The sequence below is a fragment of the Lagopus muta genome, chromosome 1, assembly GCF_023343835.1.
Source record: "Lagopus muta isolate bLagMut1 chromosome 1, bLagMut1 primary, whole genome shotgun sequence".
Lineage (NCBI taxonomy): Eukaryota > Metazoa > Chordata > Aves > Galliformes > Phasianidae > Lagopus > Lagopus muta.
In genome coordinates this window covers 26,583,137-26,609,955 of record NC_064433.1, presented here as the reverse complement: position 1 = coordinate 26,609,955, position 26,819 = coordinate 26,583,137, and the positions used below count along the sequence as shown (strand labels likewise).

General features: G+C 42.5%; 2 protein-coding genes across 5 annotated transcripts in view; one reads left to right on the top strand and one right to left on the bottom strand.

Annotated features, from left to right (window-relative positions):
* Window positions 1-16,217, bottom strand: part of DOCK4 (dedicator of cytokinesis 4) — a 240,727-nt gene extending 224,510 nt beyond the window's left edge. For all 4 annotated transcript variants that reach the window (XM_048943492.1, XM_048943510.1, XM_048943503.1 and 1 more), the window contains exon 1: window positions 15,903-16,217. In XM_048943492.1, the coding sequence (XP_048799449.1) occupies window positions 15,903-15,939 (37 nt within the window). In that variant the 5' untranslated portion in view covers window positions 15,940-16,217. The remainder of the gene's footprint in view (window positions 1-15,902) is intronic.
* Window positions 16,218-16,263: 46 nt separating this feature from the next.
* Window positions 16,264-26,819, top strand: part of ZNF277 (zinc finger protein 277) — a 53,584-nt gene continuing 43,028 nt past the window's right edge. Inside the window, exon 1 of the mRNA XM_048960089.1 lies at window positions 16,264-16,337. Within this exon, the coding sequence (XP_048816046.1) occupies window positions 16,295-16,337 (43 nt within the window). The 5' untranslated portion in view covers window positions 16,264-16,294. The remainder of the gene's footprint in view (window positions 16,338-26,819) is intronic.

Below are 26,819 nucleotides of genomic sequence, written 5' to 3'. Positions count from 1 at the left end.
GCTCTGTTTTTTTCTTATTAAGGCCATGCTTAAACAGCCAGTGAAAATTCAGCAGTTGTAAGAAATGCAAAGACCACCAGACCAACGTTACCCACGTGATTTAATTTCTTTTTATGAAAGGCAAAGCTGAGATGTCAGAAAATGAACAGAACCTACATTTGCAAAGGGAATGGAAAAACAGAAGCAGGTGGTCAAGTAGCTAAGCTGGCAGAGCATTTGGACAGTATCCGAGTGGCCTGAATTCAGTCTTTAGTAAGGTCACCAGTGTGTCTCCCACAACACATAGCTGCAGCACATTAAAACTGAAATCATATTGTGAGAAAATAATAAACTCTAATACATATTTAAGATTACAGAGGTGAACTATACAAGAGAATAGGAATTTAAAATATGCTAAAATGATCTACTGTGTTTTATCAGTAAAAAGGCCATTTCTTGAATACTACAGCCATTCGTTGTACTTCTGCAGCACAATTTGCTATGAAACTGGTTCAACTCCCATCACGCTCTGCAAAAGCTCTTTGTGATGGTATTTTGCACAGTATTGATACACTAGCACTCCTGCACTTGCTCCTAAATAAGTGCCTGCCAGCAGCTCCAGGATACTTGTTCTAAGCAAAAGACTGCCACATGTGATCTCAAAAAAAAAAAAAAAAAAAAAAAAAAAACAACAAAACCAACCCTATGATGTGCAATCAACCTTAGCTCAACAAAACCACACTCATTCATCACTTTCTACACTCCCGAACAAATACATACTCTTTGTTTTATTTAAGAAATGGTATTTCGAGTACGCAACCACAAAGGACTGCTAGCCCCTACGTTTCACTGGTTCTAAGTGAAGTGGTACAAACAATACAAACAAAAGGGAATGCTAATACTTCATGTACAGCAAACAAAGCATTCCTTTAAAGCCAACTGAACGTGTCATTTAATCAAGATTGGTTTTGCCACATGAAATCTCCCCTCCAAATGAAATTCAAACTCAGTTCCCACAAGCAAGAAGGTATTGACAGAATCCACTACACTAGTAAGGCAGAATTAAAGATAACATCTCTTTGTGCCACCATCTGTATCTTGCAACAACTACCCACATTGGTCATCCGTGGGTCACCTAAGAAACCAAGACCTCAAGATGCAACTGAGCATTGCCTACTGCTTACTGACACGCCAGCAGGTTAGCTGCTGGAGTACGTAATGCAGAAAACAACATTGTGCTATCAGCTCTTACAATTCAGGAACTCTTCTGAATTCACAATCAAGCATTCACTAGAAGTTTCCAAGCAGCCTTCTCAAAGCGAGAATTTTCTGTGTTCAGGAACAGCTCGTTCAGAGAACAGCAAGCTATGACTTAGCACCACAGGACAAGGACTTTTGATTAGCTCAAAGCTCATTAGCAACTTTCAAGAGCCACTTGGATTCATTATATAGTAAACTGAAACCTGCATGACCTACAAACTGAAATACAACTGACTACAGAAAGTTCAAATCTGAGGTTCTCACCTAAAATCACAGTAAAGTGCCATAAAAATACAGTCTGGATGAAGCACTTCAGAATCCTGATGCAGTCATGTTTCTGAAGTACATTTTAATTAAAGACCCAAATACCACCATAAGTAATATCGTACATCCCTTACAAAACATAACCCCTCGCAGTACAAAATCCAGAAGTGACTGGCCTAAACTAAACAAGATTTACAGCAAGCCCTAATTATAACTTCCACCCCAGGCAAGCAGTTTGCAGATGCTACAAAAAGGCTACAAGCAGGGCACAGGGAAATTTTCCTGACACCTACATCCTTTGCACCTTTCACTTTGTGACTCTTCTGTGCCTGGCCACCAGCTTTCCATCCCACAAGTGCACTAAGCGATTCACAAATCCCACCTCATGACCTGATAAAAGCAGGCTGCAATTCTGACCTCTGCCCCTACTTATCACTCAGCTTAGGCTCCAAAATCCCTCAATCCCATCTCTACTTCCCAAATCCAGTTCTCACTATCCCGTACTGTGTATGCCAAGCCTAGCTCCATAGGCCTATCTCTGTCCAAGATTCCCTTCATCTCCACACAACTGCAGAGATCCACATTTTTCTAAGTTCCTTATATTATCAGAAATATAAACTAAAAGGCCCGATACTAACACTGCACAAAAAGGATGGTGTTATTTGGAAGGTGTACATAAAATTTGAGTTAGAGGAAGGGCAGCAGTTCTGTTTCTCAGTCCCTGTCGTAAAAGATGTCAGGAGAGCAAAGAGCCAGCGAAGTCTGCCAAAAGCTGTTCATCCAGTCACACATCTGTATAATGCAGACTAAGAGAGCTAGATATGAGATTACAAGGCAAACAATATGAAATCCTTTTCCATCTCTAAGCCTGTAGAATTCAGGGTATTTAAATCAGGTTTCCAGCACATGAACAGTACTGCATTATTTTGCACAAGCAGTATCAGCAGCTCAATGAGGCATCTGAGGCCACAGCATTCCTCTCACCTCCCAGGACTGGTGTGACATGCCACAGGCTGCAGGAATGCCTTTCCACATTCATTAGACCCACATTCATGCACAACACAGTTATTCCAAACTAGTTAATAGAATTCCTTTTGACTTTTCTCTAGCACTAATAGAAGAGGGGTTTTGACTCAACTACATACTGATGAATTTCTGGAAGCAAAATCCTCTCCAAAGAAAATTGCTCTACAATGAACTTCTGTATCTAGCCATCAGAACTGAAGAGAAGCAAAGCCAGACCCAATTGTCTATTAAATATGTATCTGATGAGACTAACGTATTCTTCTCTAAATCATTTAAGCATTATATCATTAAACTGTTTTCTTACCTACCCCTCCACACAAGATACCACAGACAAAGCTCTTCCTTTTGAAAACTGATAATGTAATTTGTAAAGAAAAATAAGTGGCAAGTATGTAGATGTGACTTCTGAGGGTTACTAAGCTACCTATATAAAAAGCTAACACTGAAGCCTCAGAGCAGCTATCTCCTTCAATTTTAAAGCTACTTCGGGGATTCAAGACTTCAATGGAAATAGTTTAATATTAAAGCCTACAGACAAGTTACATATTTTAAGACTGTACTATGGAACTCACAAAAAAAAAAAAACCAACAAAAAAAAACCACTCCTGATCTGAGACATCTCAATGATCAAACACACCATTGCTTTTCTTCCTCCCCATCACCTTGCTGTTAAACACTGAACAGCAGACACAACAAACTGGAAACCCTGCACGAAAATGGGTTGAAAACACACACAGTAATTGGAAGCATCACAAGTGAGTGACTGTCAGCATGGAGAAGCTTGGAAAGAAATCCATGCACAAGTTGCACATTACATTGCAGTCTCTATTCTCACAAACTGCAGCGAGCACACTCACCACGCAATCTCCCATAGATGCCTTTAATTGGAGAAAAAAAAGAAAAAAAAATTTAAAAATGCTTTGAGCACAGTGAAAGTTGGTTCTCAGTTCCCCTGATTAAGAAGAGAGCGTAGGGGAAGCCATACAAAACTGCCTCCAATATAATAAACATTGCATATGATTCCCTAACATTATAGGTACCAGAATTAAGGATGGTCCCAGCATCTTAAATGTGACAAGTCTAATACCCCACACAACACAGGTGAATTATTTCTCCTGACCTAAAAGGTACTTGTTCTGTGTCTAAAACACATTCTGCTACAGAACGTAAAGACCACATAACTACGAAAAAGGAATATTTTCCCTGAGCTTGAGTACCAGGTTTGGGGTGCAAGGATGAGACATGCAGCAGAATGAGGGGATTTAGACAAAGGAGGTGGGTGGTGAGGGACAAGGCCTGAAAGAAGGCAGCCCTCCTGCAGCAGTGCAGGGATTCCCCAGACACGCTACTGAATGTTTCCAGGAGGATTACTGAAAAGCTTGAACAGGAAATGGAGCAAGACTGGGAGAGGCAGTTGGCAGGAACACTTGCCAAAGCTTTTCCTCCAGGGCTATTCCCATAACCATCCTGACTAAAGAAGAAGTAGCAATGCTTAACCACCATCATTTTTAGGAGAAGCCGTTCTCATTAATCTCACAATACTCAGCCTTCTGCTATCAGCTACGTAAATGATATCACTGTAAAAATACATACTTTGATTATGTCAAGCAGAAATGTTTTATTTCCTTTCCCATATTGCTATATTGAAATGATTCATTTTTTGTCTATTTAAGTTCTGGATTTGACAATGAGACACAAACCCTTTGAAAGGATGGCACCAGCATCACATCTGTGCTCATTCTGCTTGAGATAGATGCTTACATTTCACTGAGCTCCTGCTGCACATTTGCTGCTTTTTGGTTCTGTTGTTGTTTCATCTTTTTCTGAAAGTTTTGCGTAACAGAAAAATTGGAAATTCTGTATCAACTTAAGAACTCTAAGGTTGCAATGTCAGTTACATTTCTAATCTTGTGACATTCAAGTTCCATTTTAGTAGCCTGCTCTGAGCTGACAAGAACCAACAACTACTTGGTGTCCAAAATACATTCTTGGGCAGTTCTCCTTGCTGCATGTTAACACAGTCTGAGACAGCAGGGATAGGACAGTCTGAGCTAGCAAGGACAGCTTAATGAGCAGCCCCTGGAAGAGGAAAGAGCTCATGGCCATACTAGTCCAAGAGCTCAAATTAAGACCATCTCAACAAACAGCACTAACAAGTAGAAATAACTAAAAGTTTGCTGATCCAGGGATCCCTCCATGCCTAAGAAGTGGCTAATTGACAGCCAGACCAGGTCTTCATCCATTCTTCACAAACTGTTGCTAGCACCATGCCGGGGAGCACAGCCTGCTGCTCTCCAGCCAGCAACACTCTGCTTACCCAAGTTCTTTCCATAACTTCCATCTAAGACTGCATGGGAGCTGTTGAGTCACAGCCTGGACCACTGATTGAGTACCTTAGGAAAGGACCCAGTCAGCCTTGGGAGCACAGGTGAAGGCAATTCAGCTGTGTGGTCAGAAGGGGTGGAGCCTGGCCTCACCTCTCCAAGACCTCACTTCAGGATTGACTGCCATTGGGGAAGGATCTCTTTCTAGAGATCCCTTCTTGTGGAGCTTTCCCCTGCAAACCCAGGATCTTCCAATATGGGTGAGCAATCTTCTTCCCTTCTTTTATAGCACCTTTTGTTACACCTCTGGTGTAATGCCTTTCCATCATGTTGATCTTTCCAATTGCTACACAGACGATATGCTACACAGAGCTTCCTGAATTATTTTAACATATGGCACTGCAGCTGTGCATATTCTTATTCTACACAAAATGCATATTTTAAACAAAACTTAGTATTTGTAGTCTGCAGTATTTGAATTGCATTCAAATTTGAATTGCATTATTTGCATAATGTCCATAAAAGCATAAATGGTATTTTATGTTGATCATTAAAAAGCCAGACCTATGACAGTCTGCAAATAATAAATCCATTTCAGAGATTAACCAAAGAAATTCTAGCTTGCTAGTTTGAATCTATTCAATACCTAGTGGCTAAAGAATATTATTCTCTCCCTGTTTCTGACACCAAGCCCCTTCCACAGCTTATTATATGCTGTTATTGGCTTTGCACACAGAGACAACATACAGAGGCAGTACACAGATCTCTATCAACTTCACAGCTACATGAAGTCTCAACTGTAATGCGGTTATTCAGCTGGTCAAAAAAAAAAAAAAAAGGTAGAAATGTTATTATTTATATAAATTCAAAGACACCTTTACAAGAAATCGCTTTGGTTTTCATGCTAATTCTATTGTTATGGTTGCATTGTTTCTTTGTTTATGAAGTTACACTGTTATAATAACCTACTGGGGAAAAAGGAAACCACACAATTTGTACTTCTTTAATATGACAACTAACCTCTGTGTACTTTATCTCAACCATCTTTAAATTCGTGTTATTTTTAATGCACCTATTAAATACACATTTTAGATGCATTGCTATTCAAGCCCCAGCCCTCTTCAGCAGAACAGTCTTTGCAGAACATTTTCTTTTGCATGAAAAATGCATTAAAACTCAACAGTTTTCAGTCTCACTGTCTTCTCAGTGAGATTTCTGAATGCAAGTATGACCACATTTACGTGAAGATGCCAAAGATGGGGATGCTGTCTCACACTGAACAGCAGACAGGGAACAGCACTGACCCACACATCCTTCCCCTGCCAGGAAGCTGGTGCTCTTCACCAAGGGAACAAGCTTTAAATACTGCTTCTTAGAGCAGATTATAACTGCTCAGCTTGAGGGAAAGCTACCACTTATCTACATAGGAAAAAAAATAATTAGAAAAAAAATAGACAGGATGACAGTGTTTTCCAGAAGAAACTACAAAGAGCAACCTAAAAAAAAAAAAAAAAAGATGCCAAGAACTCTGCAGGTAACCATGAGAGAAGTGATTTCCCTACTACTCTAAATCTGAATATTGTTTAATACAGCCCACCTCAAAATACAACATCCAAAGAGGATTTAATTCTAAACCAATAATTTGCCTCAGATAAGCAAAAACACTACAGATGTTCCTGAAAAAGTCTGCATTATTTAAAAATGTTACCTATTTTCAGCATCTACTATACTTTTTCCAATTAACTGGTGGAAAGACTGTTTCAAGTCTTTGGATAATAAAATCACTGTAAAAAGCCAAACTTGTTGGCAGAAAGGACTACAGGTAAATCTTCTGTCTCCTAGTCTGACTTGCAAGAAAAATGAGCTTTTAAATGTGAAAATTAAAATTCATACTATGTAAGTAAGTTGAATGTGTAACTCAAGCTGTGCACCACTCTCATTAACAAACTTTCCTAAAATTAGTATAATGGCAAAGCATGAGCAGGCAGATGTGTACGCTTTCTTTACCTACTTAACCTGGTACAGGATAGAATAAGTCCATTAAGTTCAGCAAGGCTGTGCACTCAACTACAGCTGGCCTAAAGAGAATGGCAATGTAGCTTCTGGGTATTTGTTATTCCAAGCAGAAGAAAGGATGTAAGTCATGGCATTCTGGCCTGAGTTATAATTAGCTATTCAATTTTACTCCAGTATGGGCGGGTGGAAGAAGAGAAGCAAGTACAGCTGAAGGAATGAACTCTGTCCAGCACTGACACATGCTCTCATACCAAAATAGAAAAGCAGTGATCTTCCATTGTTTTCCACCTTAGGATTTCCTCTTTTTTTGGTCCAAAACCTTACAGACCGAAAAAAGGAAGGAAGTCGGGGAAGAAGGGGAAGGTGAAAAAATAGGGAAGAGACAGATAAGTGACGAAGGTTCAAGAAGTTTCCTTCCACAACTAACCATGAGTAACACTGCAGCTCTGCAAGCCCTTATCCACTAAATTGTTTCAGAAATACACACTCAGATTTCTTCTGAGGATAACATGAACACCCACAAGGAATAATTCTGATTCCCGTGCACAGGCAGAAGCTGCAGGTCAAGCTCCTTCTCACAGCACCAATGAAATGGAAGAAAGCAGCAGCAAACACTCTTTCAGGTTACAAAACATTAGCTAAATTTGTTCTTTATGAAAGCCATCACTTTTGTTCTTTACTGCCATCACTTCCCAAAGGTGGGTACTTAGAAGCGATGAGCCAGTCCTCTCGCATTTCAGTTCAGGCAGCATCTCTCAGTTGTGCCCACTGAATCAGAGCTGCCTTTATGATTTCAGTTAAATTTACCCAGGCTACTTCCCCCCAGCCTTCCCAGGAAAAACAAAAACAAAAACCACAGTTCACTTAGAAACAATCATCTTCATGAAGAACTTTTCCTCAGGATCACGTTACTTAACAGATATAATTGCCCAGAAAAACATTAAAAATACTTTATTACAACAACAACTGTTTATAATCACATAGGCTACCACACCACTGGTAATCAGGCCATTTCCGATTGCTATTTGCATGATAAAACTGCAAAGCAATGCAGTTCTTGCAGCTAATCTTGCATTTAATTTATATAAGAAACAGAGCATCAGAAAAGGAACTCCTTTCTTCACAAGGCATCTCAAGGCATCTTCATTCATTATATTGCTGGGCAGAGAAGTTGAAACTTCGTGAGGCTTTGTGGAGTGCAGTTGGTTTTTTGCACTACAATCTGTAATTTCAAATAATTCCAGAACATGAAACATTATCCCATTTAAGAGCTTATGACTTCTGATACAAAAAATGATTTTTAAAAAACACTCAGAACAAATCTGCACATTACCATCACAGAAACATCCCCTACTTTGGAGTTGGTGGCCACTTCTTATCCAATCTGTACAGATTCTGTATTCAATCTGTATTCATTCATTCAATACAAATTACTCATGAAAAGGTGTCAGTACACACGTGATATTAATAACTCGTTTTACATTTCTAGAAAGGACTCAGGTCTTAAATTCAGCCCAAACAATGACAAAAATCAACCAAGCAAGCAGTGAGTCAGAAAGGGCAGCCAGTTTCTCCTCTGCTGACAGAAAGACAGAACAAGCTCATCAGTTACCTCCTGATTGCACGGGATCAGCCACAGCCCTCCCACAGTTCTGCAAGGACGCAGACAAAATCCAGTAACACAGAAACAAAACTGAAATTCCCAATTCTGAGGTCTGCTAACTAACAATCAAATCTTTTATTCCCTTTTCTACTATCGCATTGTTCTGTTTTTCTACACACAAACTATCAAAACCACAAAACCTGATGTACCGGAGAGCTGAGTAAGCAGACTTCCCCATATACAGTTGTAGCAACTCCAGATGTTATTATTAGAGAAGATACATACTGCATGTGAAGTAGAGAATTCAAATTGACATAGTTCCTTAATTTTGGAGAGATGAAACATGCAATCAGTGTCAGCAAGGTTTTCATTGAATTAGCACTCTTTCAAAAGCACTTTTTCTTTTTCTGGCAATATAACAGGAATTATTTTTTTATTTTTAATCCTGCAAAATGCTTACTTGATTTTCTCCTGTTTTCTTACTCAGGAAAACAGAAGCCAGCAAGCACAATGTACTACAATGTGCAAAATTCAACCTTCTCTCTTTGTCCCCAGCACAGGTGACTTCCAGAGCTGCAGAATTTGCAACTCATATACACCACCATAAAGCATCTGGACATTAGGTCAGCATTATTAAATGAAAAAAAAAAAAAATTAGATGCCCAAGAAAGCAAAGCTGACAAATTATCACATGATATTTAACCTACAGAAATGCAGCATGCATCCTAAGCAATGAGAAACATGAATTATGAAGATAAACAGAAAGTACTATCATCTCCAACTCCTGACATTGTAAAGATTTGGAAAAAAAGAAAAGCATTCCTTTACACGTGCAAAGATCTAAACTAATGGCAAATCCTCATGGCATCCAGGTGTATTTCAGCTGCTCATCAAATTCTGCTTCTGTCAAGAAGTACAGATCTTAAATTGCATCTCACAACAAAGCTGTCATACAAGGTGTTTCCAACAGGCTGATGTGAGAAAGAAAATTTGGCAGTCAGCAGGGCCGAAAAGCTGGAGAAACAGCATGGAAAAGGTGCCAATCATTAAGAACAAATGTAAAGTGTCACACAAGCAGAAATAATCAGCTGACAAACACTGGGTGGGAGAATGACTGTTTCGACAACTTCCAGAAAAGGATCTGAAGGACTATCTGGGGCTCCCACCTGAATGGAGAAGTGCAATGCTACAGCAAAAGGCACAGATACCATGCCGGGACTGACCAGCAGACACACTGCCTAACACAGAAAAGTTCTCCTGCCTTACCTGACCAAGCTTTTTGATCCAGTTTTTGACACAGATCAAGGTCAAGGATATGAATGACACGATCTACAGGGAAAGGATGAAATAATTGGAGCCACTTCATCCAAAGAAAAGAAGTCTCAGCACACCTTCATATACACATAACGATATATGCAAGAGGAAAAAACTGTACTCCAATGCTAAAATCTTTCTGGTATTAGGATTGCTAAGCACTGGGCTACACAAGTGCAGATGCTCCATTAGAAGAATTTTGAAGAATGCACTGGCAAGTTTCCTTCAGAACAGATAAAGTTGACACAGCATTGAGAATGTAGCACAGACTAAGTGTCTGAAAATCTTTTCTAGAGATTTTTCCTATGTTGCTATTGATCATCTCTCAAGCACAGCTAAACCTGCGTGCTTCATTGGTGTTAGAGCCTTCCTACTACCAGTAAAATGCATGCAACTGGAAAGAAAAAAAAAAAAAAAAAGAAGAGGGACATCTCCCTCTGGGTTAATCTCTGCCTTCCAAATCACTGCAAACTGTACAAAATGCCTCAGAGGCATTCTGCCCAATTCCTCACAAAAGGACACACAGAAACAAACAGTACTTCTTGCAAAAACAGATAGGCTCAATAGGACTTTGAGGAGTTATATAGATTGTTTCCCTGTACATTTACAGAATCAAACACCAATTGAGTAATAAAAAAAAAAAAAAAAAATCCATCAAAACAAAACCAAAACTGTACAATTCTACACAGACACCATTCACAATCATTCAAACCTAAAGAGATAAAGCAGCGTTTCTTGCATGGGGCAAGAGCTGTCTGCTGGAAGTGAGCTCTCAGTCACTGCATACATTTAAGTATCCCAAATGATCCAAGACATCAAAACACTCTTCTCAGAATCTTCTCTAATCCCAAAGCTCAAATTAGGAAGAATTTTATAGACCAAGACCTGCACAGTGAATTACACTCAAATGAACTGGAAACTATGGAAGGTGGTAGATAACATGTTCACCTTGAATTAGTCTGGAAATGTGAAACACTGCTTCCTACTGCGGTTTTGTTTCTCAGCTTCAGGCTATAGATGGAAAGAGATGGGTTCCAGTTAAATACCCCAAAAGCAGCCCAGGCCTTTGGGGTATTTAACTCACCACCACTCCATCATCTTTTGGATTAATCTTATCTATCTGGTAGCTACACAAACCCAACACTGAAAAAAAGAAAAAGGCAAATAGTGGCAAAATAATAAATATAACTGAATTGGAAGAAAAAGGCAGTATAATCAGTATACAGCTGGCAGTGTAGCAGCATCAGCCTTAAGTCTTCCACTGGCAGCTCCATACACTCAACGATGAGAACTCTGAAGAGCGCTGGGTAAGAAGGTGCGAATGAACCAGCCAGCTCTGGGTTATCCTCTGGAGAGGATGACATTCAAGTCATATCCATATTAAAGATTCTAGATGTATAGAAGCAGTTATTACAAACCTTTTTGTTTGTTTGTTTTAAATCTTGTGTTGGTTTTCTTTTAATGCAATTTCACTGATTTACCAATCTCCATAGAAGTTCAGGATATTCTTACGAACTTCAAAAAAATAGTGGGAGTGGTTGCAGAGGCCACAAAGATGAGTGGGTTGGAGTACCTCTCCTATGGAAAAAAAGATTGAGGGAGCTGTTTTGTTTTTCTTTTGTTGTTGTTGTTTGTTTTTGTGTTGTTTGGGTTTCTTTGTGGGGTTTGTTTTTGTTTTTGTTTTTTTTGTTTGTTTGTTTTCTTCTTCTCCCCAGCCCGGAGAAGAGAAGGCTCTGGGAAGACTTCACAGTGGCTTTCCATTACTTAGAATGAGTTTATAAGCAGGAAAGACTTTTTACATGGTTTGATAGTGATTGGACAAGGCAGAATGGTTTTAAACTAAAAGAGGAGTGATTGAGATTAGATGTTAAGTAGAAAATCTTCATTCAGTGGATGGTGAGGAATTGGCACAGACTGCCCAGACAAGCTGTGATCCTTGGAGGTGCTCAAGGCCAGGCTGGATGGGGGCTCTGGACAGTCTGATCTACTGCCTGATATGGTGGTTGGCAACCCCACAGCTGGGGGTTGGAATGAAATGGTCTTTAAGGTCCCTTGCAACTCAAGCCATTCTACGATTCTATGATCTACTCTCCAACAGAATGCAATTAGTTATTTTTAAGTCCAAAAGGTTGAGACTACATCATTTCTGAAGGGTACTGAAAGTTATCACTAATGGAGAAGACCAGTAAAATGCAATCTTCATTTAAGTGACATCCTAAACTGGTGTGAAAACCCTCATAGCAGTGTGAAGACCCACAAATCTTGTAACTCAGTATGGCAACTCTGGGAGTATTTCATGAAATGCAAATAGCTCCCCTTGCCCCAGTGGCATGCAGGGAACGTGGGCACTCCGCCAGCTTCAGCCTTCCTGCCTCATCCACCTCACATCCAGCTCTTGGCAGGCACTGGCCCCCAGCAGTCACAAGCTGTATGTAACGAGACAAAGGCCACTCCTACCTGTTCATCAACTGAACAGGGTTCGTGAGCCTTGAAGAGCAATATACATCTTCTCAACCCTGCCTCTAAGCAGTCATTTAGACAGCTTGACACATTTTCATTACTAGGGTTCTTATAAGTGTAAGACCAAATGTAAACCAAATTCCACATAAAACTGTCAGGCAAGATCAACACTGGATAAGGGAGGAAATAAGAACATTATTTCTATTTTTAATGTTTGGGGCAGGATGGACAAGGCAGTTTTTAAACAGAGCACCTTAAATTAGAAGTCTAGCATGCTTATGATAAAGACACACTGTGGCAGTTACCACATTATGGTCTTGGCCTTTTGTTGCTGTTGAGCTACACAAACCAAGCTCATTTACAGTAATGTTACCTTGCAGTCAAAAAAAGTGCTTGCAGCTTGAAGATAAAGATAGCTTTCATCAGGATTGCTCATGAGACATGTCCAACTGCGGCTCAGAGAATGGGGCAAAGCCCATTGCTGCAGCCTTTGCCTGAGTGCCAGTCAATACAGGTCCTGTGATCAACTAATATACTCTTGGCTTATTCCACCCACAAACCTCAGCTTATAGCACGAAGTCATTTAATCCTTCCACTTCCCTCTACAAAAACCGGGAGATAGCCACACTTCATATCCCTTTGGGAAGCCAGATTTATAGCTTAAGCACACTAAAAATACCAAGCACTATTTAAACTTGCCTGAGTTAAATTGGCAGATTATGCTATATGGAATGACTTCGGGACTTTGAATAATATGCTGCTGATAAAGTGGATGAGGCATTCAGTAACTGTTTAATTATTCTTTGATCTTCCTATTCTCATCTGAAAATTATCTTTCCAAGAAATGTTGGCAAACGATGTGCTCAGCAGACAGAGGTAAGTCATTTCCATTCTAGAGAGCCAAACCATATCCTGCACGGATCAGGGAAACCAAAGCATACAGATGGTAAAGCAGTGTGTGGATCTGACGGTCCTTGACATTCAGACCATCTAACAGAACTGCTATCACAACTCCAGACAATGTTTACAAGACAATCACTTGCTCCTGTAGCTTTTCAATTTTTACTGCAGCAAGTTTCGTGTTTGCACCAGACAGCACTAATCACCTTTGAAAGCTACACTCACTGGTCTGCTGTCTGCAGAGCATCCACACCCATACAGCCTTAAAGGACTCATGTAACAAAGGGTTTGGTTATTGTTCTAAACAATGTTGTGCTGTTATGTTCCACATTCATACACGACAGCACAATTTTCTCAAGCCAACTCCACTTAACATCAACCTGTTTCAGCTACTGTTAGTAGCCACAAAACAAACCCACAGATCTCTCTTCTCCTGCCCTTCCAGCAGTATACTTTGTGCCATGCACTCTACAGAATGGCTCAGTGGGTGCTCTGTGTGATGCTGCCACCAGACTGTCACATCAGCCGAAGGTACCACATAACACAAATGAAGTATCAATGTGTGATACCAAAGTTTAAGCGTCTGCTCAGAAAAGTTACCAAAACCCAGACAAAGGAAACTTCCTCAGAAACACCTACATTGCAATGCTTATTTCACCTTTAGCATCCTGAAGGATAATACACAGCTGATAAGTTCTACAGCCTTAGAAATGAACATGGTAAAACTGCCCCACAACAGATTACATCTAAACGTAGTAACATCTACTACAGACTATGGCAGTATGCCTATCTTCAAGCAAATGAACTCAAAGTAAAGTAGTCTGCCCAAGAAAAAGAGACTGCATATTATTGGTGGCCTGCAAGCAAAAGTTTAAAATAAAGATGCTCCTTTTCTTGCATCAACTGCTCCTCAGAAAGAGGATCCATCAGGCAGTGCAAGCGTCCCGCAGCCCCTTGGCTACCAGCAGTGCTTCTATGCAGCCAGGTGGCTGCTGTCTGGGTGCCCATCCATTTTGGCACATCACAGCAGAAACGCTGCACAACTCAGACTGAAAACGCAGATGAGGACTGTTGTTGATGTAAGCTCTAAGCTCTGGTACAAAGGATACACACGTTTGGTACAACTCATCGGGTGCCTCTAAGGGTCTCCTAATGCACTCATTTTAACAGGCAGATAAACGCATCATTAATAAAAATTGCTTGGAAACAGAAATAGCACGGCATTGAAAAGAATACATAAAAGCAGACTTCTGCTGCACAATGCAAGTTTGTGTCAAGGAGGTTTCATAAATTGAAGTTGAAGGTTATAGAAGAATTGTGAAAGATTCAACTCCTTTTCAGCCTCCTCCAGCACACAGTACAATAGCTGACACTGTAACTGGGTGTGAAGATTTTGCAGATAGCACTCTTTGTGCAGGTGGGTGAGCACATAGCAAAAAACACAGTCCCTGCAAAGAAATGATGACTTCAGATCAGCATTTCATTGCTTTGCAATGGTTGTAAGAACCACGATACACCCGCGTCCCAGGGGTGTGGACGGCCCGAATGGAACAGTGGCTTTTTGTTACCATCCTGAATAGCCCTTGGGAGGCAAATCACAGAAAACCATGGAATGTGTTTAAATTAGAACAAGCATCTAAGACTATATTATATTTACACAGGACTCTTTTCGCGATGACATTTCCTCGTTGACCCAATGGATGCACGTCCTCCCTTCCCTCTCCCCCCTCGGGAAATCACAGCGGCACCGCTCCGGCAGGCGCAGGGCTGCAGCCAGACGAGCATCCCTACACGCGGAGCTGCCGGACAATGACCCGTGTCCAGGTGCCTACAGGACTCGCTATGAAAAACGTATGGGAGGGCATCAGCTCATTGTTTGGCAGTCCAGGAGGTGGTTATTCCGATAGGGGGAAGGCTGTTTAGCCGCTTGCCGTCAAGGTTAACAATGACTACTGAGCATCTTTTTCATCTCGCAATCATAAAAAATGCTGCAATTGTGGGGAAAATAAATAAATAAATAAGAAAAATAAGATGGGAAGGAAGCAGCAGGCAGCCCGAGAGCGCAGCACACAGCCCCGCGTGCCACTCCAGGGCGTCCCAGAGCTGCCCGGGAGCCCTTGCCCACAGTGGGGCTGATCGACAGCCGCAGCCCAGCCGTGACCCGACCGGTGAAGGAGTCGAGGAAATAAACGCCACTGAATGCCTATAATTTAGCATTTAGAGGACGACAACATCTGGGATCAACTCCAAGCGGGACGGAGCCGCGCTGGCTGCTCGCAGAGCTCTCACGCGTACACACACACAAAAACAAAGAGAGCTCCGCGCCGCTCCCGCCTCGCCCTCCACTCTCCCCCGCCCCTCCACGCACGCACCCCCCGCACCCAAACACAGCGCACACACGGGGAGAGCGACCAACTCCTCCGGAGCTCCGCGCACCGCGCTCGGCTGCGGGGCCATTGTCCGGGACGAGCGCACCGCGATCAGCGCTTTTCGCACGGCGCGTCAAGAAGAAACGCACAAAGCAGTCGCAGCGTTACCCGGAGCGCTCCACAGGGCGGTCCCGCTGGCTCCGCAGCCCTGCCCCGGGCGAAGTTGAAATAATACGCGGCTCGGCCGGCGGCGCTTCGTCCGTCCGCGCAGCGCGAACAATGCCCGGCAGAGCGCGGAGCGCTCCTCGACCGGGCGGGCGGCTGTGCGGGCAGGTGGGGCGCCGGGCTGCGGCCCCCTGCCCGTCTCTCCCTCACTTACTCACTCACCCACGCCGTACTTCTCGTGCTCCGTGGGGATCCACATGCTGGCGGCGGTTCCTCCGCTCAGAGCGGCGCTGCTCGAGGAGCGCGTCCCGCCCGGCTGCTCCGCCGCCCCTCAGCCGCGGCTGCCCGGCTCTGGCAGCGAAGGCATTGTTCTGACGGACGGCCAGGCGAACGGACTGGCTGAGCCGCTCTCGCCTCGAGCCCCTTATACGCTCGTCCCGCTGCACGCCGCGCAACGTAGCGCGGTGCCTCGGCGCGGCCGCGCCCCTCGTCGACAGCGGCCGGCGGGGACTACGAACCCCGGCTGGCCCCGCGCTCCCGGCGGGGCGGGGATCGCGTCACGGGGCGGGCGGGACGGGAGGGCGGAAGGAGGCGGGGAGGAGCGGCGCGACGGCATGGCAGCGGCCCGCGGGGAAGGGGGCCCGGCCGCGCGAGGAGGTGAGCCGAGGTTTGGGGTGGCGGGAGGTGCCCTTCCGATGGCCCGAGCGTGCGGGGCTGGAGGTGGGTGTCTGTCTGCAAGAGCCGTGCCCGCAGCCGAGGGACGCGCGTGGCTTTAACTTTCCTAAAGGAGGGTGAGGTGAGGAGCGGCGTCAGGGGACAGCCCGGCGTGAAGGGGCCCGTGCGGGTAACGCCACAGCCCCCCGCAGGGAGCCCGTGCTCTGTGTCCCACCAGCATTCGCAGGGCGTGGGTCACGGCTGGGCCGCCCCGGGTGGTCCGAAGTGAGAGGCACAGCTGTGCTGGGTCGGGCCAATCGCTGTTAATTGTCATATCTGCGATACTCAGGTATGAGGAGCGCCGTGAGCTGGGGGCAGGAGGTCAGGTGGAGACGGTTCAGGTAATTTTTCTGGTCCTTCTGACCTGAGCAAGGTACCGCAGAACCCTTGAGTTTGGCACAGGGCACTGAGAGAAGGAAGATTCAGCTGATAGACTGGGGTCTTTATCGTTTCCCAAATAAATCCGCATCTTTAGAGGCACAAGTACAGAGATAAAAGGAATCACAGAATGGCCAGGGTTGGAAGGAACCTCAGGGATGATGAATCTCCAACCCCCCTGCCACAGGCAGGGCCACCAACCTCCCCATTTAATGCTAGACCAGGTGCCCAGGGCCCCATCCAATCTGGCCGTGAACACCTCCAGGGACAGGGCATCCACAACCTCTCTGGGCAGCCTGTTCCAGCACCTCACCACGCTCTCTATAAAGAAGCAGATGGTGCACAGGGAGGAGCGCAAGTGGAACATCTGGGGGACAGCCAGGGGCAGGGTAGGCACTGCCAGCAGCACAAAGGCAAGGTCTGCATCGGGGGTGAGAGGCCTACATATCAGAACCACAGAATCACAGAATTGTAGGGTTTGGAAGGGACCTGCAGGGACCATCAAGTTCAACCCCCTGCTAAAGCATATTCTTTACAGTAGGTTGCACAGGAAGGGGTTTTGAAGGAGGGTTTTGGTTGCCCAAGGAGGCATTCGAGGCCAGGCTGGATGTGGCTCTGGACAGCCTGATCTAATGGTTGGTGACCCTGCACATAGAAGGGAGGTTGACACTAGATGATCATTGTGGTCCTTTTCAACCCAGGCCATTCTATGATTCTCCAGTTCTATAAAGAAGACTGAGGTGTCTGTGCTTCTATAGAATCATCTGAGCAGAAAGTGCCCATAGGTAACGCAGGCTAAGTCCCAAGCCTGAGCTGATCATTGCAAGGGAAACCTGAGTGTTGTGAAGCAGAAAAATGAGCCTGTGTTGTATGCCCTAGCCACGTGGAAAGGAACAGATGGGAAAAAGGACAAAGAAATCCAGTGATATGATGCTGCTCTGCTGTACAAGGCATCTCTAAGATTAATAATATCTTTTTCAAAAAAAAAAAAGTGTTCTCCAATCAAATCATTATTCTGAACTGAGATGATTCTGTTTGAGCTCAACAAAAAAAAATCATTTTTAATGTTCTCACACTTAAGCGAGGAAAGTGGGTGAAGGTGTTTCTTTTTTACTTTAGATTGTCTTTTAGCCTTTATTGTCAAGCTACCTAGGATTTCTAAGTCACTGGTACCACGAAGGACACACTGGAAGGAAAAGTCTTGTGCAGATGTGCAGCTTCCAGCCTACGGTTAAATGCACTTGAGCCATGTTTATCTTTCTCGCATCAAACTTAGGTACCAGCGAGTAACTTAAGTGCCCTTGTTTTTTCACTAGTATGTACCTTGCTTCTGTACATAAAAGTGAAATCACTTTATTTGTGCTGGTAGTTAAAGCAGTTGTCTTAATTTCTTTCTGTAGCATTGTGTTGGCATGAGCTTTGCCTACATGAAAAGCCAGATCCTTCTAGGGCATTTTTACACTTGTGCAATTGCATCCAGAGGCAAAGCTGTGTTGGTTTAAGTATTTAAAAGGTCACAAATTTTAACTGTTCTCATCTTCTGTGTGAAACTGCATATAGGACTCTGGAGTGTCTGAGACAATGAGGTAAGTTTCATAAAGACACTGGGGCTTGTATGAAGAAAGCTTACTTATGGTGTTTTCTTGTTAGCATATTCAAAAATTCATTGAAAGAATTGGTGAACTTTTGATCGTTTTGATTGATTCCCAACATTGGTTTATGTATTGTAGTAGATCCTTTGGAGTCTTGATGTGATAATATGTGTAAAAGTCGCCATTGAAAATCAAAATAGTAGATGTCAGGCTGAATTAACTTCTGTCCCAGACTATAGACATCCATGTACATCCAACCTATCTTCTTCTCCTTAAGAGAGGGCTGCCAACATGTTGGCTGGCAGTCATAAAATTCTGCCTGAATTCAGACAGCATGTCTGCTGTCTGTCATGCTAACCATGACTGACTTCAACATGTTTGCGCTGGGCTCAGAGCCCGTCTTTCTTCTTGCCTTGAACAAAGACAAAGCTAGCCAGTAGCTGAAATTCCTTTTCAAAATTATTCACTTAGGGCCCAGCCACTTACGTTGAACAGATCTTGTCATATAAATCACTTTGTAGGCAAAAAACAAAAACAAAAAAAAACCAAAAAATCACCCTGATATTTATCATTTTCCTATTTCAGAGCAACATTCCTGTTCTTCCTGCAAAGCTGTTCACATGTTGTGCTTGATGTGCACCTCAGAAGTTGTGTCACTTGTTTGGAGACAGAATGCAGGAAAATAAAATACAACATTTTTTCCTGTCCTGCCATTTCCTGTGTATGGGAAAGCCTGGGCTTGTATATGCTAATCCAGGGCTGTGTTGCTTTCTGGTTAATTCCCTCCAGCAGCTGTCACTGGGTGGCTTATAATAAACATATCACTGTCCACAGTGCAAGTTTTCAGTCTACATTAATTATGCTACGTAGCAGCATTTCTTAAAGCATCTGTCAATGGATTTTTAAGTATTTTGAATTTTTCTTTTCTGAAAGTGTGTCTTCCGTAGCTTCATAGGCAGTCGGTAAGTTACAATTTCATATGTAAGGTTTTAGTGTACTCAGATTCTTTTCAGTGCAATACCATTCTCCTGGAGCATTCTGTGCCAGAGCACACTATTCCTTCTGCATCTCTCATGTCCCATTTTTAAGGGGGTCTGACTTGCTATAGAAAACTAAAGTTTCACCGTACTTGCAAAATCCCCTCTTTCTTGTTACTACCTAGAGGATACTTCAGAGAAAGTTGTTGCTTTTTTTTGTTGTTGTTTTCCTTAGTACTATAAGTATCCCTACTTTAGCTCAATTATAAATTCCCTTTGTGAAGAATGTTATGAGAACTGCTCAATCCACTGGGTCTAGGGAATTTTCTTTCTTGGTTACTGAAGCCCAGTCCTATGTATTTTCAGACCTGAGATGTTTCACTGTTCTGGCTCATGGATGTGTCTGCTGCTGTTCTTGTCTTCAGGTCTGGGCCAATGGCAAGACAGTATGTATTCAAGAGAGGCATGCCAAAACAGAAAAAAAAATTGATTAGCCATGCAGACAGCTACAGAGCAATGCCTTTATCATACACTCATAAACACCAATAGTGCTCACATAAGCAGCAATACAGATAGCACAGTCTTGTTCTTCCTTTCTGGTCAATCAGGACTGACATTCGCTAGAGAAAACATGATTCCTTTCTAGATTTTTGGGACCCACCATGTCTACATACCTCTTAAATCTGAGCATGTGCTCTAAATTTGTTTAATACCATCCCTGGACTTTGGGCCAATTATGCAGCCACTGGCTCAGACACATTGTTTTAAAGTATAACCTTCTGCTCACTGTTCCAGTTTGATTACACATACAGACATGAGATGCTGTGGAAGTACACCCAGGCCCTTCCTGTTGCTGCTGTTCAAATCTTTCACATGTACACTCCAACCTCTCTTGTTTCTGGCATGTGGACCTACAAGTTTTATGTGCTGCCATTTCAACCTCTTGCATTTCGGGCTTTCCAGTTGCTGGCATCTGGACCTGCAGGCCCAGTGGCCCACAGTGTGTTCTCCAGGTCTACCTTTAGACCTTACAGCACTCTTGTCTATGCGGCAGGGTAAGAGTACGCATAAGTTAAGAATATAATTTAATAAGAAGGTAGGTAGACTGCAGTGATCATGTGCAGGGCTCAGGAATGTACTTACATGCAAGTGGCTGTTTTTATGCCAGTCTTCTCTGTTTTCCCATGCTTGTTCTTCTCCCTTATCTGTCTTTATCTCTCCATTTCTCCACCCTTGTCTCCTCCCACATAAGTCTGCCTCTAATTATTTATTCCCCATTTGTCCTACGTCAGCTATATACATAACCAAATTTGTTCTTTCTGATGCTCTTTCCTGGGTTGCATGGCCTATGGCCTCACTGTATCAGCCCTGCTGGCCTTGCAGGATTTTACTCTCCAGAAGATCCCAGTATCCTTCCCCATTTCTGTGTGAAGCCTGGCCATCTCTCGCATAACTCCCCTCTTTATTATTTCAAATCCAACCATTCCTCAGTTTTCTCTGTAGCTCACTTGCCTACTCTGAGCTTAGTAGCTACAAGTGAACTCAAATATTTATGGGAGTGGGAAAGTGAAGCATTTCTTGGCTCCCATATGCTAAATTAAAGATGGGATTTGGCCTCCTTGTTGCTGCTTCCCTTCTGTCTTGGAAGCTGGGAGGTGAGGAGGAATGTGGATGAGTATTTCTCTTAAGTTGTGTCCCTAGGTTATTGCTAATTTCTGATAATAGCATTGTAATAACCTTTTCCTCCATGTTCACTGCTCCAAGCTATGTTAAGGGTATGGTGCTGTGGAGCACCTTAGATAAAGCTTATCCATGTATCATGGTGGCCCTACTGGAGAAATGATTAAAAGAGTTTCTCAGCAATAGCTCCACACTACACAGGGATCTTCAAAAAAAGGAACTGCCTCTCTATCTCCCTGTCTGGTTGCTTTGCCCTGGGAGAGCCAGGCAGAGAAGGAAATGCTAATATCACCAGTGTCTGTGCTCTAAAGCCGAGTCTCAAGATGTGGAGAATTAAGGAGTGTGGCACCTTTGTGTCCCATTTGGGTGGCAACTTCAGGGTTGAAATTCACTAGTGAAAATGCACACCCTGGCTGTCATATCCAGAAGCCTGCCGACATTTGTGGATCCGTTGGACACTACCATGGTTTCTGACCCTATCTGATACCTATGCTGAGGCCTTCTTATCCTTCCTACTGGGCAGCTAATCCATCCTAGTGTTTGCTTGCAGGATGGAGACATGCATTGACACTTCTCTCACTGTTACTACACAGTCATGGGTCCTTCAGATACTAGCAGCCTCAATGTCTGCTGCCCGAACCTTGAGCGTCTTACCCAGCCACTGTCTTAGACATTCCATCTTTCTGGGTACAGGTGTCTTTATATTCAGTGGTTACTTGCTGGCTGTCCCAGTTTCAACTTTCCTAGCAAATAACACGTGCAGACAGAATTCAGTTCACTAGGAAAATACAAATGCGCTATAATCTCTGTAGCTGCAGATATCTGGACCAGCGACATGCAGTCTCTTGCACAGTCTCTGGCACGTGGACTTTGGAACATTATCACCAGGATAGAGGATGAGTTATACAAAGAAGTAGTTAAGAAAACCATGAAGAAGCGTCACCTATTGTGATCAGATACAAGGCTTGGTCAAAGAAGCATACCTGCTGGTTGCCTGTTTAAGTGCAGTTGTCCTTTTTGTTTCCACTGTCAGCGTTTCCATATGTTTGTTCCTCCCTGATCCCTTCCTTTCTGTGCCATTGGCCCCTCTCTGAATTTCCCATAATAAGATTTACATCAATCCACATTCCACTGTTTCACACAGTTCTGCAAGCATTCTCAAATATTCCATAATATTTACAGTAATCATACACTCCTTTTCTTTCAGTGACAGAGTTCAGGTTGAATCTCTTCAACGCTGCATCTGAGTAGTTCCTTAATGGTATTCGTTCCTGAAGTGACCAAAGACTTCAGGTCTTCATTATTCTCTGTCATCACCTGCTCATTAATATGAGTGTGTCTATGTGTGTAATCTATCATCATTTTCCATGTTATTAATTATAAATGCTATACAGAATAGTTCTTAACCAAATAAATTAATGAGCCACATACTCTTCCATTCCACATATCGTTATGCTACCCATCCTACCCAAACCAGCCTCTGGGTAAGCAGTATACCTCCTTCCTCTTCAAACATCTGCCACGTGTGTTTGTGAGCTGGGAGATGATGGCTGTTTGCTGTTAAAACCCCAGCAAGGTGACAGAGCAGTCACTGCCCAAGCTTGTGTCCTATCACTTGTCAGTTTATTCACCAGAGTTCCTCAGACATTAGCTTGTGAGAGGTAGGTCATCCAGCCCACCCACACTTGCCTGTGTCTGCTTGTTGGGTTTAGAGTATGGCATCCTTCTCAGTATTCTTCTTTAAAACCCCAGCCAATTCCAAATGTTTGCATACTCATTTGTGTCCTCATTTGTTCCCAACAAGAGGCTACCTCCCATTCAGAGTACCACCAACTCTCAACTCTCTGTTTCTTGAATTGAATCTATGCATTCAGTTCAGGATTCCAAGCCATATGCCATAGATTTTAGGGAGAAGGGAGTGCTTCTGCCGGGAGGCATTATGAGCTCTTTAGAGAATCTTGACTTGATGCAAGTTAATCACTGTGAAAAGAACAACTAGCAATTACACCTGGAGGGTAGGTTCACTATTAAATTCTGTGAGTGCAACACAATTTATCATAATGTGATTACCAGAATGAACCTCCTAAATGAGCATTATCTAAAAATGTTTTAAGAGCATATTTGTTATGATGTTTAATTAAAAATGTAATTTGAAATGAAAATAAGGATTTAGGTCACGTGGAGAACTGGAAATTGTTAAGTCATAACTGGTTAAATAACCTTGTATGTGCTTCTGTATTTGAATAGCAGAATCTTTTCATGTAACCATTGCAATAAAACTATAGTGGTTTTTAGCCTTTCACAGGATATTTGTTAAGAATACTGAACACCTGGTGACAGGAGAATATACGAGTGAAATTAAGTGTCTTCTTAAATAGATAATAATGTATTAATTTAAAAAAATGGATTGTACTGCTTGATAGTGATATCTGAACTGCTCTCTATCCTTCCATAATTTTACAAATAGTTATGTTAAAATGTGCAGTGTGTTTTATATAAAGACATAGGGTGTCTTCACACCTTACCATGAATATGGAACTCACACTAGTACAAGGCAAAGAATATGTTGAATTCTCCATAAATACCCAATAAAGACATGCAGGTTGGTTTTCTCCAAATTCAGAAAACTTTCATAGCTTAAATGAAGAAGAAAATAGATGGCCTTTGATGGTCTTCGTTTTATAGAATTCCTTAACTGTCTACTAGTGGAAGTACAGCTGCAATCAAATCTAGTAATCCAAGCCAATTCTTACCTGCTCAAGTTCAGATAAAGGCTTTGGCTCATGAGCATGCTAGCAAGTATCAGATACTCAATACACTGAGTAGAGTTCTCTGAGAGGTAAGCTGCTTCAGACTATCTAAGCATGTGTGTGAGAACCACAGAACAGCTTAAATGTGATAACTTGTTTACCTGCTAATGCTTTTAGCTTGTCTGAAATCTGTGCTCAAGCATTCTGTTACCTGTGGTGAAGCAGTTGCTGAGCTACAGTGGGTGATGATTACTACGTCTGCAAGCTGATGAAGCCCTTTAAACTATCTCAGTATTACCTGAAAAGTTTCTCATTACTAGAACAAATAATAGATGTGCAAATACCGTATAAAGATGTAGAGGTGTTACAAGTTTTTGAGTATTCTCAGTATAGCACAGATGCTAAGATAATTTGCTCTGCCCCATGAAACACCCTGTTGACAGGAGTTGGTTTTTTTTGTTTTGTCTTTGCTTGGTAACACCAGTTCTCTGTAAGACTCCAAACCCGTAAATCATGTCCTCTGAGGTCTGCCATAAGATGTGCTTGTCATACAAATGATTGAGTTCTTCCTATGAGTCTTCAGCCAACTTTCATGAAGAAACATATAAGACTTAATCTGAAATGATGTTGTGATAGAGTGTATGGTAGGATAAGAGGTAAATAACTTGAATATTAAAAAGTTGCAAACTTTAAATATTCTAACTTCATTATAGTTGAATTCTTGATTAGTCTGTCCAGACAGTCCTCATAAACTTTCTCAACCCTGCATGCTTCCTTGCATCATGTCTGTCTTGCAGACCTTGCTAGAACTCTGCGCCTGTGTGTTCTCAGTGCAAAAGTGTCAGTTACTCTCAGATTGTCTCTAGGACCTCTCCTTCACATTCTCATCCACGAACACCCAGCTGACTGAAGCCAAGAGAAAAGCTTAAAAGCATTTGAATGTCTTTCTGTGGATATTTTAAAGTAGCTTTTAATGTTGCATCAGTATATAAATAAAAGAATTGCACAGTGTGGGAAGAACTATGGCACTGAAGAACTGGAGGGAAGGAAAAATGGAAATTTTGTACAGCTTTAAAGCAAGACCATATCCCTGAAGACCTGGGCATGTAATTGTGACACGCAGCTCATTCAAGTCAGTGGAATGCATAAGTGAAGATGCGGATTCTTTGCAGAAGTGTTTCTCAGGTCATCAATAATTACTTGAAATGAATAAAACTAGTGTCCTGTGTCTTGATAGTTGTGGAATTAAATAGTATGTTGTCAGTACTTTTAAAACTGCATAGCCAGACTGGAACTGTACTGCCTAGGCTGTGATAGTGTGCAAACTCTTGAAAGATGCCGAATTGCTAAATAGTAAGATTAGGTAGTTTGAAGGATGTATACACAGTATACCTTAAGGATATATCAGTTATTACATAAGAATACAAACAGGATGCGTATGGCTATTTAAATGATACTGTATCCTGTTAGGAGATGACTCTGCACTATCTGGTAGAGCAGCAGATTTGTATCCAGAGATATAAGCAATAACACCTTTTTTACTGTACAGATGCAAAATGCTCAGACTACTTCCTAAAGACATAGTACCCGTATTTGATGTTTTGGTTATGGTGGGGAGTGCTAAACTGAATTCTTCATTAACTTTACATGCTATATGTTATGGCAGCCAAATTGTAATTATGAAGTAAATGTAAGTAATGTTGTGTTTTACTTGAGTTTAGTTTTCAATTAGAAAGGATTATAGATAATCACTGTATGGCAATAACTATAAGCTTCTAAAATTTCTGAAGTATAGGAAATGGCATACTTGCATTCTGATTGTCTGGTTGTTGATATCAAAGCTGAGTTTCCCAGCCTGCAATTCCGTGTCTCAGTCTTCACTGCTTGTTTTCCACTTGTGTTTTGATATTGTAAACCCATAAATGAGAAATTGTGGTAGATGTTTTGTCAGTGGCTTCATTAGTCCAAAACTCAGACAGACGCCATCTGTTCTTAGTCATATATTTCAGCTGGCTTTCTTAAACTTTCCATTTGAGTTTTTTGCTTCTTGTTTTCTCTGGACAGTCTCTTCAAAATAGTGGGGGATTTTTCCACATTCTTTTATATTTCTCTCATTTTTATGAATGATGGACTGTGACCATTGTGAAATGGCCCAGCTGCTTCTGGTTCATTCTGTCTCATTTAGATGTCACTCTCCTATTTGTCATTGGTTGTTTGGACCCTGAGGAGTGGCTGTTCCTCTTTCTTGCCCTATACAGTAGCTGCAGGTTAAACGCCTTCTCTTTATCTGTTTGGTGTATAATTGTTATAACAGGATATGCCATCTGTTTCAATCTCACAAGCAGGTGATACGCTGTGGCTGTTGTACATTGACAGATAATTTGCCACAATATCAATGGCATGGCAGATAAAAGCAGTTGGTGCTGCAGTCTCTGCAACTGTATCCCATGGTTTGGTGTTTTTACTTTGGATGACCTGCAGTCAGCGTTCCCGCACCAAGTATCCTCAGTATGTGTTTCAAAGATGTCTGAGACAGCGCTCCTTGTTTTAGACCCAAGTGCCTCTGCTAGGAGTTGGTGTGCATTTTGTGCATAGCTGGCCTCCAAATAAATCTAGTTAGCACGCACCAAACTTCTCCCTAAACCAAACTTCTCCCTAAACCAAACCAATCTGCAGAGCATCTGGAGGATGATCAGAGATGTCAGGGAAGATAATTGGCTAGAGAGCAGCTTGGCAGAAATAGATCTGGGGGTGCTGGTTGATGCTACTTGAATATGAGCCAGTGGTGTGCCTGCGTGTACACCAGGCCCAGCATGGCCACTGGGCAAGGGAAGGGGTTGTCCCCTCTGCTCTTTGCTGTGTGGCCTCACCTCCTGCACTGGAAGGCCATAAAGCTACCACAGAGCATCCAAAGGAAGTCTGAAGATGGTGGAGGGCAAGACATGAGAGGAGTGGCTGACATCCCTGGTTGTTCTCAGCCCAGAGCAGAGGAGCTGAGGGGAGGCCTCATGGCAGCTGCAGCTCCTCACAGGGAGCTTAAGGGCAGCG